The sequence below is a fragment of the Myxocyprinus asiaticus genome, chromosome 42 (genome assembly GCF_019703515.2).
Source record: "Myxocyprinus asiaticus isolate MX2 ecotype Aquarium Trade chromosome 42, UBuf_Myxa_2, whole genome shotgun sequence".
NCBI classification, from domain to species: domain Eukaryota; kingdom Metazoa; phylum Chordata; class Actinopteri; order Cypriniformes; family Catostomidae; genus Myxocyprinus; species Myxocyprinus asiaticus.
This window is the reverse complement of record NC_059385.1, coordinates 3,515,596-3,534,215: the sequence shown is the minus strand read 5'-3', so window position 1 is coordinate 3,534,215 and position 18,620 is coordinate 3,515,596. Positions and strand designations below refer to the sequence as shown.

General features: G+C 39.0%; 1 protein-coding gene across 1 annotated transcript; it reads right to left on the bottom strand.

Annotated features, from left to right (window-relative positions):
• Positions 1–4,909: 4,909 nt before the first annotated feature.
• On the bottom strand, positions 4,910–17,489 carry LOC127432563 (transcriptional activator MN1-like). Its single transcript, XM_051683800.1, has 3 exons — positions 13,595–17,489; positions 8,339–8,399; positions 4,910–7,404 (listed from the first exon to the last, which is right to left on the bottom strand). The coding sequence occupies exons 1-2, from the start codon at positions 16,680–16,682 to the stop codon at positions 8,389–8,391; spliced, it is 3,099 nt and encodes a 1,032-aa protein (XP_051539760.1). The 5' UTR covers positions 16,683–17,489; the 3' UTR covers positions 4,910–7,404; positions 8,339–8,388.
• Positions 17,490–18,620: the final 1,131 nt, after the last annotated feature.

The window sequence follows — 18,620 nt, the reverse complement described above, 5'->3', positions numbered from 1 at the left end:
AGGCCTTCGCTCGGTGTGATGGGGGGGGAGTACTGCTCAGTGGGTCGTCAGCACAGCTGCTTTCTTAAGTCTATCACAGACCCCCCCCACATCCCCACCCACCCACCACCCCCCCAATCCTGACACGCTGAGGCCTTCTCTGGAAGACAACAAGGGGTCAGCCAGCAGCTAAAGTTGGGGGGTTTAGAGGAATTGAAGGGAAAGTCAGTGAAAAAGAGGTGAAAAGAAAAAGCAGTATTGATGTTTCCACCCTTGAATCCCAAACCCATGTTGAGTCATAGGTACGGCAACCGACCAAGAGCCACAAGTCAAACTCAAAAAGGGGGATGGGGTGCATACAATCCACATCCATATGGTCTGGATCTGTGGTTCTCAACTGCTGGGTTCGAAACCCAGAAATGTGTTGCAGATCTGATCTGATTGGGTCATGAAAATGATAAAATGCAATTGGGATAGAAAAATAAATAGGGGTTGTTGATGCCCCTTATAGGACAGGAAGGAAAGTTATTATTTGAAATAGTTTTGCATTCCCTTGTAAAAAAATATTGCATGCCCTCACATTAGTTTGCCTTCCCACGCAATTATTTTGGGTTCCCTCGTAATAATTTAACCATGGTTTTACTTCAGTAACCAAACTTGACCTCTGGTATTTGTTATAAAACCATAGGGGGAAAAGAATTACCATGGCTTTACTATGGTAACTATAGTTCAGCTATGGTTACTGTAGTAAAACCACAGTTAAGCTTAATGAAAATTAACCATGGTTTTACCATAGTAACCATAGTTTAACCATGGTATTTGTAATAAAACTGTAGTAACTATAAGATATTTATGACTGAATTATCCATTTCACCATGAATAATTCAATCATGTTTACTAAATTTAACAATGTTTAATTTGATCCAAACCATGGTTTCTGCCAAAAAAAAAAACAAAAAAACATGGTTACTATAATATTACTATAATAAATCCATGGTAATTTATTGCGAGGTAACCCAAAATAATTGCGAAAAAACACAAAACGTATTGTGAGGGCACGCAAAACTATTTCACAAAATAAATTCTCACCCGGTCATCATAATATGGTCATAAAAAATTGCATACATAATAATTATTAAAGAATTAGCTAAATGTGGTGTACAGTAGTTATTAGCATTTCACACCACAGAACATGTCAACGAGACCCACTGATCTGGATGATTAAATTGGTGGCACACTTTGCATGCACATATTTAAAGCAAATGTAAATGTTTCTTCCATCATCCGTTATATCTTCAATGACATTTATTGTCCTTACACTGACTGAAGACTTTATGTAACAATCAACTAATTACATCTTGAGGTTCCCCCCTCCCAACCATTCCAGGTGGTGGATAAGGCACAAGGGAAGTCTTTACAACTCATCCAAAACCATTAAAGATAACAGAAATGTTAAGTAAATCCAAGCAGCCTCGACTGGTCCATGCCACTTGGTTACTTGGCCCACACAACTCAAACAAAGAGAAGTTTCAGGCATCCTGGGTTGAGTCCACCCTAATAGAGGGGAGAAAAAAAACAAGAATAATATAAAGATTCTGAAGCATTTGGAGAACAAGAGATCCTCTCCATACCCTTTTCCACATCCTATCTTGGTAAAAAAAAAAAAAAAGAAAAAGGAGTAGCACTGAGAAAAAGACTTGTTCTTTTCAAGCTGCCTGCTTTTGGATGAGCTCTCCTTAAAAAGATACCAAAATCTTTGTTTATTCCCATTGTTCGGGGGGTGGGGGTGGATTTTTCCTTTTTCTTTCTCGGTCTATGTTGATTTCCATCGGCTCTGCCCAGCTATTTAAGTGTGTATTGTGAAGGCTGACCTATGAAAAATTCAGACCCAAGCCAGTGTCCCTCCACCGTTGGGCTCCTTGGGGATCACTGGGCTCTGGGACACTCTGCCATTTGCACACCAATTGCTGAATCCCTTTCTTTACACCAAGTTGGGCTCAGATACCCCTCCTCCTCCACTCTCTCGTTCACCAGCAGTCCCACCATGGTGTTCCTCTGTGTGGGGAGATGAATAGGAAAACCTGCTTTGGGAATGAATGAATGCGTAGACTGTCAGAGCTCTCAAAGGTCTGCAATTTTAGAGCCACTTGTGTTGCATATTAACATGTATGTGAGGACTAAACCATGTGGTCGCACTCTGGCAAATGCACGCGCTGGGGAATGGCAAAACGATCGTCGTCTTAAACACATGAGAATATTGCATGTTTAAAGAGGTTGGATGCTGTCATGCCTGCTTCACATTGCAGAAGCATTCATAAAATGGATAAATCTTGGATGCAAACAGATTGCACAACACTTGATTGAATTTGTTTAGCTTGATCTTAAGAACTTTTGATTAAAAGACTAATACTTAAATACCTGAAATTAGTTTTATAGACATATAAATAGTGCCTCTCTATGAGTTACTATACAAAACGAAAAATTTAATTGAAGAAATAAAAAACAAATCCTCAGGATGCACCTCATGAAGTTATGAAGTATTAACTCGATTTTTTTTAACTTCATGGAAAATTGATTGAGGATTTTTTCACCTTTTTCAAAAAAGAAATATCTGTATTTGTTCCCATGTTGAAAGATAATAACAGGACCTTGTCAAGAGGCATTTTCGGAGTGCAGATCTTCTCTTGTTTATGTGAAAGTTTTTTGGCCTTAGCACTTGAACTTACTGGGAGAGCGTGGTGACAACTTTTGTTGGGTCACAACATAAATACCATACTTCTATTTGTGCTATTTCATTGCTTAAATTACTTCATTATTCTAAAATGTGGGTAAATAGTGATAATAAAGAATAAATATGTGTGTTCATACTTTTGACTGGTAATAGAGCTCAGCAGTCTGGTTCCAGAAGTAAAAATCCCATTTGTTTTCTCCATAGACTATATATACAGATTGTTTTCTCCATAGACAAGGATAACTTAAAAACCTTTACAGAGAATCCTACCATGAGCTCTGAGGTTGTTAATCAATGGTATATTCACCCGTTGAAGCAATCATGCTTTTTTAACTTTACTCTTTTAAAATCGTGTTTAACAGCAGAATTCCAGGTGAAAAACTACACTACCCATGATGCTGAAGGAAAAGGATCCACCAATCAGAGAATAGAGGCGAACAAAGCGCACCAAAAGGGCTCTGCAACGACCGCTCACTTCCATGACGCACTGTGAATGACGCAATCGAGTCGCTCTTCCTACACTCACACACTACTTACATATTCGTATATATCTGAATATTTGGAAATAAAATTAAAATGTTGTTTCTATACTTAGCTATAATCAACAACTTTAAATCCATAGTTTTTTATTTTTCTATCATTTTTAATTATATTATATTACAATGCTTTGGATGGGATTGTAGTTCATTCCCTCATTAAAGCATTAAGTAACGGTCATGTACCTTTTTCAAATACTTTTTATTTTCACATCAAAGTTTTTGATGTTGTGATTAACCTCGGAGCTGGTTGGTTTGGTTCATGACTTTATGAAATCCCTATGGAAAAAATGTATGGGAAAAACACTTCCAGAACCAAGACGGCTGAAATAGTGGAAGGGCACTTTAGTAATTAATTATTATACATAGTTTACCAATCAATTACCCCAAATTTTAGCATTCTAAATATAATAAAAACTAATTTACACTTTTTAAGAATAAATCGGTTATAATAAACTTGTTTATTGCTTAAGACAAGTATGTTTGCGAGTTGTGTGCAAAGTTTTTTCCATATGGTTGATGACGAAAATGGATTTTTGTTAAATACTATAAACAAAACCAAAAGTTTAGAAGCAGTCTTACAAGGACAATCAACAATAGTAAAAGCAGAGCTTTGCAGCCATCTCCAAATGGGAAAACTGTCTCACTGCAGCTCCAGTATATTGGAAAAACAAGAGCAAGAATGTGCAACACCGGCCAAAGAAAATGCACCTTCGGTCGAACTGCACTAGGACATTTTTCAGACTGCATTTCCTGTTAAAGATTCCATCTCTTAGACGGTGCGTCACTCTTGGGAATCAGAATCACCATGGCTTGACTCCTCCATTGCACAAGACTAGAGCGAATGTACGAGTTGCGTGATACAAAGAACTTGTTTATGCAAAGACAAGTATGTTTGCAAGATTTTAAGGACACTTTTGTACAATAAATATATCTGGCACCGTGTTGGGTCGCCACTTGATGTCCAACATAAAATCATCTGCTTGAATTGTAATCAGCAAATGTTGCGTGCGTTTGTGTGCGTATTTTCTTTTCTTCTAGGAATAAAGAGTTTTGGAAACTATGTGGTTGATTTGCATACAAAATCATGTTAGAACTTTCTCTTGACATCATAGATCAAGTTCCACTATCAATAAGCAATCATTTACATAAGGAATACCAAAGTAATCATGATCAATTCTTTAGAATTACTCTCGGGACTTCACCACCCAACCCAGCGCTCACACAGCCCGTTCAAACCAAGGGAGATTTGTAGTCGAGCATTTCACAAACAATCTCCTCATTTGACTTCAGATTTCTCTCTCTCTCTCCCAGTCTTTTTCAAAACTATTTTCCCACTGTTTAAGATTAGTTCAGGATAAACATAAAGACAGCATTTCTCAGGCAATCTCTCAAACCCAGTGCCCCCTAATCAAATAAAATTGGATGTAATCATACAGCAACTGCTTTTAAAACAATCCCCGTCGCCATTTGAGAACTTCAAGTAGCAGTAGTCCTTAATATAGGGAGTAGAGAGTGTGTTAATTTAGGTTTTCTCTTGGGAAAAACCACACATTTCTGAAGATAAATATTTCATTAAATGACAGCGACTTTGCAAAGGTTACCCTATGAGAAACATGCTGGGATTTTGCAGTAAAATCAAGCAAAGCATTGGAAAAGTGCATAATTTACAACATATTTATTGTTAATAACTGATTCATAATATACAGGTTATTTACAAAAAACTCTGCGGGCACAAATAATGTCACTTTAAGCATCGTGTATATCACAATAATGAGAGAAAAACGGAGAAAAAGAGGTAGAACATGAAAACAACAGAGGTGTCGAAGACCAAAAGATTGGTTAAAGACCCTTTTTTTTCTCTAGAAGAAAACCTAGTTTCTTAAAAGGAAAGTCTTTTGTCTGCAAGCATTGTCCTTGCTTGAATGGCCTGCCAATTCCGACTAAACATATTCACCGTCAGTTGGTTTAAAGGCAGAGGGAAGCTCAATATTTCAATGGAGGCTTGGTAAAGAGGGAAAACCCAAGCAGAGGAGAGTTTCGACTTGAAACAATGGCATTCCGATGCTGGCCAGGCGGGTCACAATGGGATGTTCTCAGGGTGAATATCAAATTTCCAAAAACAGTAGGGAGAGGAGAGAACCCCCCACTGGCCTTTCAAAGTCAAAAGGTTGACCCACCACAGACATGGAGAGCTTGGTGCTGAAGACCTCGGAGAGAATGGGAAGCTTTATAACACGCTGGTTCCACTCTCATGTGAAAGAATTCAGACTTATTGGACAACGGCACACTGTCGGATTTCTCTCGTCCAATTTGATTACGATAACAAGAGAGAAAAGAACAAAAATGGCAATGACGCAACCAAAAAAGTGTATTAAAGGAACGTTTTATAAAAACAAAAGTTCTGTCTTTATTTACTCACCCTTATGCCGCTCCAAACCCGTATGCCCCATGTTTTCCCACGGAACAGAAAAGCGGGAAAAAAAAGAATTTCGTAAAAAATTTTGTCGTAAAAATTTCCAAAAAGAAAACAAAATAATCACATGTTAAAGCACCAGAAAAATAGCTCATGTGACTTGTGCACTATATTCCAAGTCTCCTGAAGATATACGCTAGCTTTGTTTGAGAAACAGACAGATATTTAAGTCAGTATTCGCTGATATTCTCACATGTGTAGTAACCGAACTAGTAAATTTGCGGTGGTGAATATAATCCATGTATTTCGACTTTCATTTTAGCCTGTTTCTCACACAAAGCTACTGCATGATTTCAGAAGCCACCGATTAATAGTAATTAAGTCATGCAGACTATATGTTTATGGCGCTTTTTTGGCGTTTTTGTTTTTATGAGGGCGGTTCTCGTGAAACCTGCAAAGAAAATGTCCTGGCCATTTTTAACCTCAAACCTCAGTACAAAAAAAGAGGATTATGCAATTATTTTGCATAAAGAAATCAAAGCCAATATTAAAACCATTAAGATTTTTTGCATTGTAACATTATATTCAGAGCACTTGACATTTTACTTTTACTAATACCATTGTTTTTAATGATGATTCTATTACCGTACCTGTGTAACAGTAAAAAAAAGATTCTGTTGTACAAAGATTTTTTTTAATGGAAATTAGCCAAAAATGAAAAGCCAGTACAAAGTGACTACAACTATGATGTATGCATACATCAGAATTTGTATTAAAAAAAAAATTATTTTAATTTGCGGTGAGAATTGAGGGGGAAAATAATGTCACAATGTAAAAATGATGGCCCTAAAAGTAGTCTTCATTTTCTTTATGCAAAATCTAATTTCTTATTTGTTTCTTTTGGTTTTTAAGTAAAATAAGACCAGTACATTTTCTTGACATGTTTGGTGATAATCACCCATGAACTGTCATCGAATGGCCAGAGCTGCATAAAGATTCTTTAAAAATTGTCCTTTTCTGTTCCACAGAAAAAAAAGAAGAAGAAAAAAAAAAAACAGCATACAAGTACATGAGAATGAGTAAACAATGGCTGAATTTTCTATTTTGGGCGAACTATCCCTTTAAACGATGATTGGGGTGGGGGGAGGGAGGGTCGCATTTATCCATCAATAGAAGACTCCTGAAATGTTCTGACACAAATAAAGGAGCTTCGTAGAACAAACAAAGATAATAAATATTTATAGAGAGAGCAGCACAATCTTGTTAACTAAACTAACCCTCAATCGGAAGTCTTAAAAAAATGAGGTAATCCAAGCAAAAATGGAAAACCCAGCTTTAGAAGATAAAAATAAAAGCAATTGAGCCTAGCTGTCCAAAATTCCAGTTTGGTGTGCTTGTGCATTTCCTGTATTCCATTGTGTGTCTTCTCCTGTGAATCCAAAGAGATTTTGTTGGACACCCAGAGAGCTTTGTGGTTTCTCTGGTGCTAGACAAAGAAGAGTATCCAATTACTGGTGGAAAACACCAAGCCAACCATCATCCTTACAGTTTCAGAAAGCAGCCAGCAAGGTCTCAAAGTGGTTTAGAGTTGTTCTGGATGACTTTAGAGTCACATCTGGAAGCGAGAGAAGCAATGGGGCCCCTCCATCCCCCCCACCCCACCCCGTATCCTGAGGATCCGGGCACCGCGTTTGGCTTCCTTCAGGACCAAAACACACCCCCACAGCGAGATCATGCAGCACCTGTGGAGAGTGCACACAGAGATGCAACACATGTCAGTCATTCTGTCGCCATGGAATCACCGCAGACAAGTCCCAGAAATAGCAACGGGTGTCGTCGCACTCATAGGGTGGAATCATTTGGCGAGACAGATGGCACGATGTCTACTGCTCATTCTGTGAAAATCATGCAAGTCGGTACCGATAATAGAGTGCAACGGTGACTGCCCACTTTTTCAGCAGCTTTAGTTCCCGAAGTATTTTTCCCATTCATTTTTTTCCATTGGGATTTTTAAATATGATTTAATAAATAGTTCTAAGTCATGAAACAAATGTTTTAGTTAATAAAGAACAACATTTTGAACTTTGATTGGAAGTAAAAGTAGAAAACATACAGTATGTAAAAATCTGACAAAGACAAGGTACAAGACTGTGCACTTAACTTTTTTATGAGGGAATGAACTACTCAAATCTACTTGGTAATCGAATCAAAAACAGGTAACATTTTGATGTATAAAACAATATGTTTTAGGTTTATTGCAAAAATATGTTAATTCAGTATATAGTATAAATAGTTTCTAGTATGCAGTAAGTAGTTTGATAGAGGGCAGTCGCTGCTGAGCTCTTTTGGCACAAATTCAGTTTCCATGGTAATAGCGACTTCTCCAATTGGTTGATATCTCTTTAGAATTATTGGTAGTGTAGTTCTTCACAAGGATTATGGATATTAAATAAAAAAAATTGAAAATAAAGTTGAAATCACACTAACTTGTGGCTTCTACAGAAGCATATAACACCGTACAGTTGATATATCTTGGATTGTAAGAATGTCAGTTTTCTAAAAATCAGTTTTTCTATGGGGAAAATGAATGAGATTTTTACTTTCGAAAGCCGACTGTTGCACTCTACCGACTTGGCCTATGATGATCGATAAATCTGATTTTTCTTATCGCCTTACCTTTTTAGTGATACACTAAGGAGCCACAGATGGCCGTCTGAGGAGCTCTCCTACCCATGTCCTGTGAGGAGATACGAGAGAACAAAAAAAGCATACTTGTTAAGGTTTGAACATTACAAAATTAAAGGGAATGGGGCTGTTAAGCTCCAAAATAAAAATAAAAATACATTTTAAAAAAGCACAATAAAAGTGGTCCATATGACTCATTCGAAATATTCCAAGTTTTCTGAAACCACACGACAGAAACACAAAAAAATTATTCTGACTCATCTGTCCATTTTTTTTAATAATTTTTTTTTTTTTTAAAGCAAAAATCTGGGTTACAGTGAGGCACCTACAATGGAAGTCGATGGGGCCAATTTGTAAACATTAAAATACTCACTGTTTCAAAAGTATACCCACAAGACATAATGTGTGTTCACATGATTTTAGTGTGATACTGTAAAATTATGCTTTTCTGTGTAAAATCATATATATAATTTTACAACTTCGTTGCCATGACGACATATCAAACCCTTAGTAAACCCTTAAACAACCGTAAAATGAAGATTTAAACAACTTTACAGCTCAAATAATACATACGTTTTAACAGAAGAATTCATGTAAGTGCTTTTATAAAATTAAAAGCTTCACATTTCTGCCTTTAAACCCTCCAAAAATTGGCCCCATTGACTTCCATTGTATCTCACTGTCTACTCGATGTTTACCTTTTTTAAAGAAAACGAGGGATAAGTCAAAATCATTTTTTGTGCTAATCACCATTATGCCACAAATGCTGCTGATTGAGCTTAACGTGTATTGAACCCGGAATTTTCCTTCAATGATACTTTTATGGTGCATATCTTGTAATTTTGGTGCTTGACAGCCCCAGTCCCCATTTACTTTCATTATATGGAAAAGAACGGCGTGGATATTCTTACAAAATTCACCTTTTTTGTTCTACTGAAAAAAGAAACTCATATGGGTTTGGAATGCCCTGAGATTAACTAAACGATGACAGAATTTTCATTTTTGGGTGAACTATGCCTTAAAACTCACATCTTGCAAATCATCTCGACAGTGCAGACTTCATTACTCAAACGCTGGGATGGTGTCCATATCATTGTTAAGCGGCTGTATTCCAAGTTTCTAAACGGGAGCCAACAGAACTGCAGGGGACGCAGCGTGTGCCTCCCCACATAAGAGCATGGAAATAGCTTGGCATAGCGTTCTCTTTTACATAAACTAATCCCTCTAGAACATGTTTTTATATGCTGTTATATGGTTTGAATTTCCATTGACAAATTAGAATGAAATTATTCTAAAATATTCTAAAGAGAGCGCGGGAGCGGGGTCAAGGGATATGAAAGAGCTTTTCACAGTTTTCAAAGGCCCAAAGCACTGAAGGAGATTCACATCAGAACCCTGGGGCCGTTCCCCCCCCCACCCCTTCCACTGCCATGGACAGGGCCTGCCTTCATGAGTGCCAGGCCTGGAGCAAGAAGAGGGGAAGGGCTGGGATATCGGGCCAGCTGAGGGGCCCCGTCTGGATGGTTGACTGCTCTGTCTGGCTCTTAGACATGTTCTCTTGGCCAGCGCAACACATGCACTAAAGTATACGCATGGAAAAGCAACACCCCATATGCCGTTCACAGGCGAGCTCTCAGTTTTGCCTGGTCACTTACAAATGAGGGGGAGAAGTTGTTGGTTTATGTTTCTGTGGGTGGGGTTGCTAAGAAGGAACATTAATGATCTTAGAGACACATATGAAAACAACAACACATGAGGTGACACGGAAAATTTACATCTTGGTTCGGTGCTTGAGGGATGACCTATCAGTAATGGTTGTGTGCCTTTAAAAACAGCAGCAAACACTTGAGGCGCTTATTACACACTAATGCACAGTTTTTAACAGTGTTGGGGAGTAGTTCACTAAAAGTAGCAATGCTACTAACTTAACTTAAATTTATAGCGCCGCTATTTTCAAAGCTTTCCCAGCGGTGAGCTACATTTTTCAATGAGTATCGCTGTAGCAACACAAAACGCTACATTTGTCACACTGTATTGTGAACGCAGCAATGGAGTCGAGTAATCAAACGTGCTAACGTAAACCGTCCTCTCATATGTAGCGCTCGGAAATCTAAGTGAATCTTTCGGTAAGTTGACGTACTTGAACCGACTGAAAGAAACGATTCAATTCTATTCTGCGTTGAGAACATGATTAATTTTAGTCAGATGGTTCAATTTAAACGATTCACTTGAGCCACGCATACCCTCAATTTTGCAAGAAGTCACTTTCTTTTTTGAAGCGAAATATTTAGTTCACTGCTGCTCTTTCTTACGATGTTTCAACTCTAATGTGTTTTCTAGTTTTATTAGTTTAGATTTAGTATACATGCACAGTGTATGTTCAATTAAAGGTGTCATCAATGTCAAATGACAACATTTTCATCTTTGGGTAAGCCGTTCCTTAATGTTTAATATGTAGCGATGATGCACAAATCAAAGCAAAGGCTTTGGTCTTGCTGATGCATCTTTGGTGGTACAGGCCTGTCCTTTGACAAAATTCAAAAAAGGAATTTAATACATGCCAAGACAAGCAAGACAAGATCATGTTTTTTTTTTTTTCTACCCTGACATTCCTCATGAAAAAATGCTGTGTACCACGCGGACACGAGAAGACACTAATTAATTCTGCTCTGCAAACAAACACTCCCATTAAAAGATGTGCCATTGTGTGCACTGTTCACTGACAAATTGCTATCAATCATGTAAGCCAGAGTGATTAGCTATTAAATTTACTGCATTTAATTATAAAGAGCCACGTTGTATGCAAATAGTGACCATAACTATAACAGATAAAAAATAAGTAGAGTTTTATTGCGTGTCTGCATTGATGTCACATTAAGGACAAGTAAAAGAGACAATGCATTAAGCAGTCTGCATTATTAGGAAGCGTTCAAAGATGTCAATGCTTTTTGCTTTTTATACAAGATATGCAAGTTACACAGAGTTTGGAGTGTACACTGTTTGCAGATTTTTTCAAAGAGCTACTGAGCTATATCGCTTATTTGAAAGATATGGAATTTTGTAAAGGACCTGCAAGTTACACTGAGTTTTGAGCGTACAATGTTTGCTGATTTTTTCCACCCAGATATCAAGCCCTCTTTTCTTTTCACATCAATAATGTCCCTTACTCACAAAATGCATCTTTATACCTGTGTTCTCAGCCTGTTTCTAGAGTGTTGTTTTGAGTCGGTTTTCCCAGGAGGCCACTGTATCTTCTCCTTGTTTTTCTGTCTGTCCTGGCCTATAGTGTTTATTCTCAAAGCCACAAAGCTGTCGGAATATCCGACAGCCCCCGTCTGAGAAATTGCATCTGACAACCCTCTCTATTTATTAGGCAAAACAGTAAAAAACACACTCCGAGTTGGCGTTAGCTATGACTTTCTGATGTGCAGGCTTGCTCTCAACTGTACTGACTTATGATAACAGACTTTCTGCTGCAAAACCTTTTTTTAAATTATTATTATTGCAAAGTTATATACAGCAAAAATATCTAGCAGTCTCTTCAAGCGGTTAAATGACGGAATGTAAAACCACCATAAAAAAATGTATATATAAAAATCTAATAATAACATATAATGAAATAAAACTGCATGTCCTCTCTCTCTCTAAACAGCAATGAAAAAATGCACAAAACCCAGTGTGCACAGAGAGAAAGCTACTGCATTAAAAAAAAAAAAAAAAAAAAAAAAAAAAAAAAAGAAAATTATAAAGGAACTCAATACCCCAGGCAGATGATGGAAACAGGTAAATGAAATAAATAAATAAATAAATAAATAATGTGTGGTCTCTGTGGTGTATGTGTGTGTGTGTGTGAGAGAGAGAGAGATAGAGAGAGAGAGAGAGAGAGAGAGAGAGAGAGAGAGAGAGAGAGGAGCCATTTCAAAGCTTTTGGATGTTTAAAATAAATCTTGAGATATCAAGTTTTTATGAAAACATATTAGGCTAATAAAAAAATTATTCATAATCGTTGGCTCGCTCAACTCTCATCTAAACACTCCCTAAAAAAAGGAGAGGAAAAAAAATCAAATGTCCCTTTATGACGCCACACATATCTAATTATGACATATCTGATATCTGGTTTAGTGAAAGAAGCGCGAGGTGACAGGGAAAATTAATTCTGAGGTAAAAGCGCGCCAAATCTTAGCCACGCGCATGATATGTGTTTAACCCTCGCGCTGCGCCGTTATCAGGCCTCACGGGTTCATAACGAGAATTCGAGCTCGTACGTGTTTGTAGTCAAATTAATCGCAATCTTGGCTGCATTAACCTCCTTACATGACGTTTGTTTCCAAAATAACAGAATAACACCCAGTGTTTGCTGTAGCACTCTACGAGAATGACAAAGAACTGGAGCTGTGTGTATGTATGACCTACTATGCTCTTACTTGACTGATATATTATACTGTTGACAATATATCTAAACGGCCGTGTAAAGTTTCCAGTAAATCATTTGATAAGAAAACCAGAGGTAAAAACACTGACGCTACCAGGAACAGATTAAAGACTACAGAAAAGAGAATATCTTTCTGCTAGGCAGAGAAAAACGGTTTGGTAAATTGTTGCCATTTAACATTTTATAAATAGTTACTTGCAAGAGCATGTCTTGTGTAGAATTCAACCATGTCAGAAATATCGATAATAGTAATAATAATATACTAATACCATATAACAACTAATTGTGGTTTTTATTGCCAATAATTAGAGGCAAATGTAAAGACAACAACGTCACAGTTATTTAACTTGGTCAATAAATCCAATACTAATCATTAAAACTAATAACAATGGATTTACACAAAATCCAAAAATTAAATAGGCTACAATCCTAAAATAGGCTAATATATATATATATATATATATATATATATATATATATATATATATATATATATATATATATATATATATAATTATATAACAAACTGACTTTTTTCCCCAAATTACAGAGCCAAACAATCTCAGAGCAAATTTTCACTGCTGTCAGTAGGTTAGTTATTGTTTTGCATCCTGTTTTCTCTCAGCTCAAGACAGTGTGTTTTAAAGCGTGCTAATTAAAGATCACTTCAGGGTGACAGATTAGTTGTAAATGGGTCCCTTTGCCTGAGGTTAAGCTACCTATGGTTGTTCATTATTCAACCATTAAGCCATCAAAGTAAACTCAACAGTCCATAAAAACAGCAATTCATCATGCTCACAGTCAATTAAATTTACCTTCTTTGTTGTCACTTTGGCCTCGTGCTCGATCCCAGAATCCCAGGCACTTGTCATTAACAGGGTCCTCTATCAGAGCCTTGTTTCCAGGGACATACCAGGTGGCATGCTGCTCTGTCATGAGAGAGTCAAGGTCAATGGTATTCACAGAGCCCTTCCCTGCAACCGGGGTTGAATTGGCCAGGGCGCATTCCCCGTTTAGTCCACTTTGGCAGTCGGCATTTTTGCCTGTTTTCCCTCCCAGTGGCTGGTCCTCAGAGATACTGAACTGCTGTCTTTGCAGCTGGATCTGAGCCTGCAAAATCTCCAGAGGATGGACCTCATCCTGGCCTGTGCTGCTCAATGGTGTTCGCACCTGGTCCATGCACGGAGCATCACCATAACCAGCCCTGTTTTCAGAATTACACTTCATACCAGCTCGGCAAGGCCGTGCGTCCTCGTTGTTGTAGTTAGGGCTGGCTTCTTCTAAATAATCCATGCATGGTGAAACGCCATCCGATTTGCCCACACTTTGAATTCCGCTGTCCATCGAGGTCGCAAGGTCAGGTTTTCCGAAGGAAGGGGAGACCAGGGACCTCTCTGGAGTTTTACCTCTGCTCTCCATGCCCATGCTCAAAGTGGAACTTTGCTGACTTGGACTGACAACAGGGTTACAAGAGGGGGAGAAGTTTCCGGGACTTATGTGCCCGCTATCGCGTCTCTTCTTCCCCCTTCCTTTGCTGTTGCCTGTTGCCATTTTCCCCTCACATCCAGACTCCATATTGTTGTTTGGGGAAAGGGTGCTCGCTTCCCTTTTCGCCATCTGGCCAATACCACTTTGACCTGAAGTTGTATTGTTGTTATTCCCAGAGCAAGGCGTTTGACTATTCTGAGAAGCATTGCTCTGGAAATACTCTGCCCCTGGGCCGCAAGCTCCGCTAGTGCCACTGCTATTTATGTCCTGCTCAACCTGACCTGCTTTGCGTTTGGCCTCATTTGGACTTTTCTTATTAAAAGTCACATTGAGGTTCGGGGCCCCAAGGCTGGCGATCATATTTTGGCAGGCCGTGGAAAGAGCTGCAAGACAGCTTTGGCCAAACACACTGTCTTTTGTACTGGCTTTGTTCAAATTCCCCAAAGAGAGGGCCCCAAGCTTATTGACTGACAGGTGCTGGCTGGAGAGGTACTCAGGATGGGGGGGATAGTTCCCTGGAGAGCCGCTGAATCCTGGAGGATTGCTTTGGGGGCCCCCCTGCTGATTCTGCCCTCCAGGAGGGAAACTATGCTGCCTCCTCATAGCAATTCCACCAAATTCAGCCGGCCTTCTATCCATGGGTGCGCCCGACTGCATGTTTCCCTCATCAGGAGACTGCATCTGCAGAGAATTGCTGACATTATTTTCAAAAGGATGATGAGCTCCTGGAGAATTCAAAGACTGCATGTCCATGCCTGTGACGCCTTGTCTAAAAATAATATTATGTCCGTTTTCTGTCTGCTCTAAGGCATTAGTGTTTGTTTCCCTAAAGTGCTGCTGTGGCTCTGGAAACCATGAGTTTTCTTGAGGTAGATGGGGACTGTCAAAGTTTCCATGAAAATTATTCTTTTTCTCAAAATTTGACTGAGACACACTACCCAGAGGCCCTCTGCAACCCATACCGTTTGATGTAACATCCCCGTGGAGGCTTAACTGCTGCAGGTCGGGTTGCCTCAATCTTTGCTGCTGGCTCCTGGATGCCATTTGTTTGATCATCATCGCAGCATTTTGCCGCCGCTGTAGCGGCTGTTGTTGTTGCTGTGGGCCGGAGCTCAGAGGTAGGGGGCCTGATGGAAACCCATCCATCACATGAGATGTGAAGTCCCCCATGGGAGAGGGGAAAGCGGAGGGGGAGAGATGATTCTCAAGACTGGGACGATTATGTAAACTGTTGCTAAGGGGGCTGCAGCTCTCTCCAGCAGAGCCATTTGGGAGATCAAACCGTGGCCTTTTTGCCATATTCAAATAAGGCAGTGAGCTAAGGTGAGGGTGATGAGGGGCCTGAGGCGCTAAATGAGGGACATCAAATACTGGTTCCCCAAAAGAATGCATGTTGTGGCTGTTCAGTCTATGTATGGGGCGTTCCAAATGACTATGCTGAACGTGGGCCATTGGGCCACTACCTTGAATGTCCGTATTGTTCGGTACATAGTCCGGAGTGTGATAAAACCGAGGAAGGGCAGGGGAACCAGGGTTCTGTCTATCAACAGGTCCAGCTCTTTGCTGCACCATGAGGTGGTGTCTAGCGTTAACCCCTGGATCCATTTTCCCCCTATTTCCAAATCTGTCTGAAAACACATTTTGCTGAGGTAGCTGTTGGTCAACTTTTGAGCCACCCATCATGGGCCCTCGGGAACCATTTCGATTGCAAGTGGAAAAAGGGCCCCCGCCAACTTGGTTCCCTGTGTCACAATAGGAGAGCTTGGGCTCTGAGGAGTCCACAGTAGAGAATCCCATCATATCAAAATTCCCTGATAGAGGATCACAGGGAAAACAATGCTCTGATCCACCCATCCTACCCTGAGGGAAAAGTCTGTAATGTTCAAGTCTGTGAGTTTCAGGTGAGGAGGAGGGCAGGCCGTGGAACGATGCGGCACGGTTAGGCGACTGATCTAGAGGCAAACATGGTGCTGGAACTGCGTGGTTACCATTAGGGTGTCCGTGAGGTTGAAAATCAGGCATTGTGGCCATTCTCTGTTGCTGCGGCTGCGCCTCTGCGAGCTGCTGACCAAATCCTGTTTCAAACATGTGCGGGTGACCTGCATTGGTGCCGTTAAAGCCCATGTGTCTGTCCCCATGCAGGCAGGAGGGCACATTGTCCTGGTACAGATGTGAATGCTGCTCGTGGTTAGGCGGTTGATGGTTGAACGGTCCTTGCATGTGGAGTTGATGCTGCGGCTGAACTCCCATACCGAGCATATCCCCATGGCCATGAGTCTGGAATCCATACTGGTCTCTATTTGAGATGAAGTTGAGTCCCTGCATGGGGGATTCATTTAGGGGGCCCATCATCGGCTCCACAGCCACTGATGTCCCTTTCATATGGAATCCAGTGCTATTATAATTAGAGTTCATTTTTAATTTCCACTGGATTTAAATTCCTTTGTTTGATTGTAACGAGTTAAAAAAAAAAATTAAAACAAACAATCCTTTGCAAAAATCCACTCCATTTTAGGTGCTTGGAGTCAATCATTTTTTCTTTTGTGTCTCCCAGGGGTCCATGTTATGAGCCAATTTAAAAATTTAAATTACTATACATTTATAACAACATTCCTACCAAAAAATTAAAGTACATCATTTCACATGCATGCATGATAATGCTGCATTAATAGTTAATGACGTGAAAGTAAGATATCAAGTGACATTAATTGGAAATACCTCATTTCCACCATAAAAACGCACAGCATTTTATCCACGATGCATGGGAATCTGAATGTACTCTTTGAGGAACGATTCTGGAAAACGCACATGTTACAAAAATCCTCGTTGACATTATTTTTCGATGCGTAACGTTTCCAAATCCAAACGAGTGCATAAAGGAGCTTGTCCGATGTTCGTATTTCCAATGCAATGCGCGCAATAATTATTTAGAATAATAAAAGCAAACTCTGATTCAATCAAAAAAGCAAATAAATGTAAGGTCCACTAGAGAGAACTTTGCGCGTCCCTTCAGTCCTATGAGAGCGCAGAATGTGTGTGCGCGTCTTATAACCTGGAGAGCCCAGGATCCCTTTTGTTGTCACAGTATGAAACGCGTCCTCCAAAGAAATTAAACGCCCTTTTCTTGGATGATGTCCGTGCAATCCACGCTATTTCATCCAATGGTTCAGGTTCCAGAAGGGTTTTCTCATTTCTGCTCGTGCAGGATGTGTTGACCCCTGGCTGTCGGCAACAAGTTTGACATTCCCTCATCTGTTACAGCGCTGATTTCTCACCAATGCCGACACAGGGACACATGCGCAGGGGGCGGAGTGTCGTGCACCGGGGGCTGGGTTTGACACACAGATATAGGAGTTTTATTTAAGGAAGTCTAAAAGAGATAAAGTTTAAGATATTACATATAATTAAACATGTATTAAAATCATCATAATATATATATATATATATGATCAAACTTAAATGTCTTTTTTAATGATGTTTAATACTTTTACATGTAAAAAAAAAAAAAAAGGAAAAAAAAATAGGCTTCTTATTTGCACTAATGCATGGATTTAATCACAATTCAAAATATAATTTATAAATATAAACAGATACAAATAATGAACATAAGAAACAAAAACGTTCTAATCTTCAACGATATTTACCTTTTTCATGGGACTTCATAAATCTCAATTTCCTATTTACACTGGGATCTAGATATTTTCATGTAAGAACTGAATAAACATTGCATTTCTAATAGTTTCATCTTCCTTCATCTTCTGAGTTTTCTAAGCCTATGTGAAACATTACCCAGATATCTAATTTACACATTTCATTATATAAGTTGTAACTAATTTATCAGCATAAAGGGGTAAAACTTAGACCAAACACGTCAATGTCTAAATCTAATCATTTTCAGTTTTCATATGCAAAACAGTAGATCTATATTTATTATGTACCCAGAGATACTTTAGTGAATACGCAGCAGTTAATTAGAAAATTAGTACATGCGTGAAAAAGGCTTCATTTTCAAGCTGTGACAAATGACAGCCAGAGATAATTAATCTATTTTCTATAGGGTTCATTTGCTGTAACTGGTGATTGTGATTTTATCTTTAGAACTCATTATTGCATGGGTCACATAGTTTATCTTTACAACCAAAGCTTTCAAATGAACAGTGTTTATAGGGACTGTAGCAAATCCAACCCTGTGCATGCAATATTGCATTTAGTACCCACAAAAATACTATGGAATGAAACAATATATTACAATAAAACTAAACCTTTGTGCTGAAATATTAGCAGTCATCTGTTGATCGGTATGTTTGTGAAATACCTAATAATTGCACCATCAAGGTAAAAGACAGTTAATTT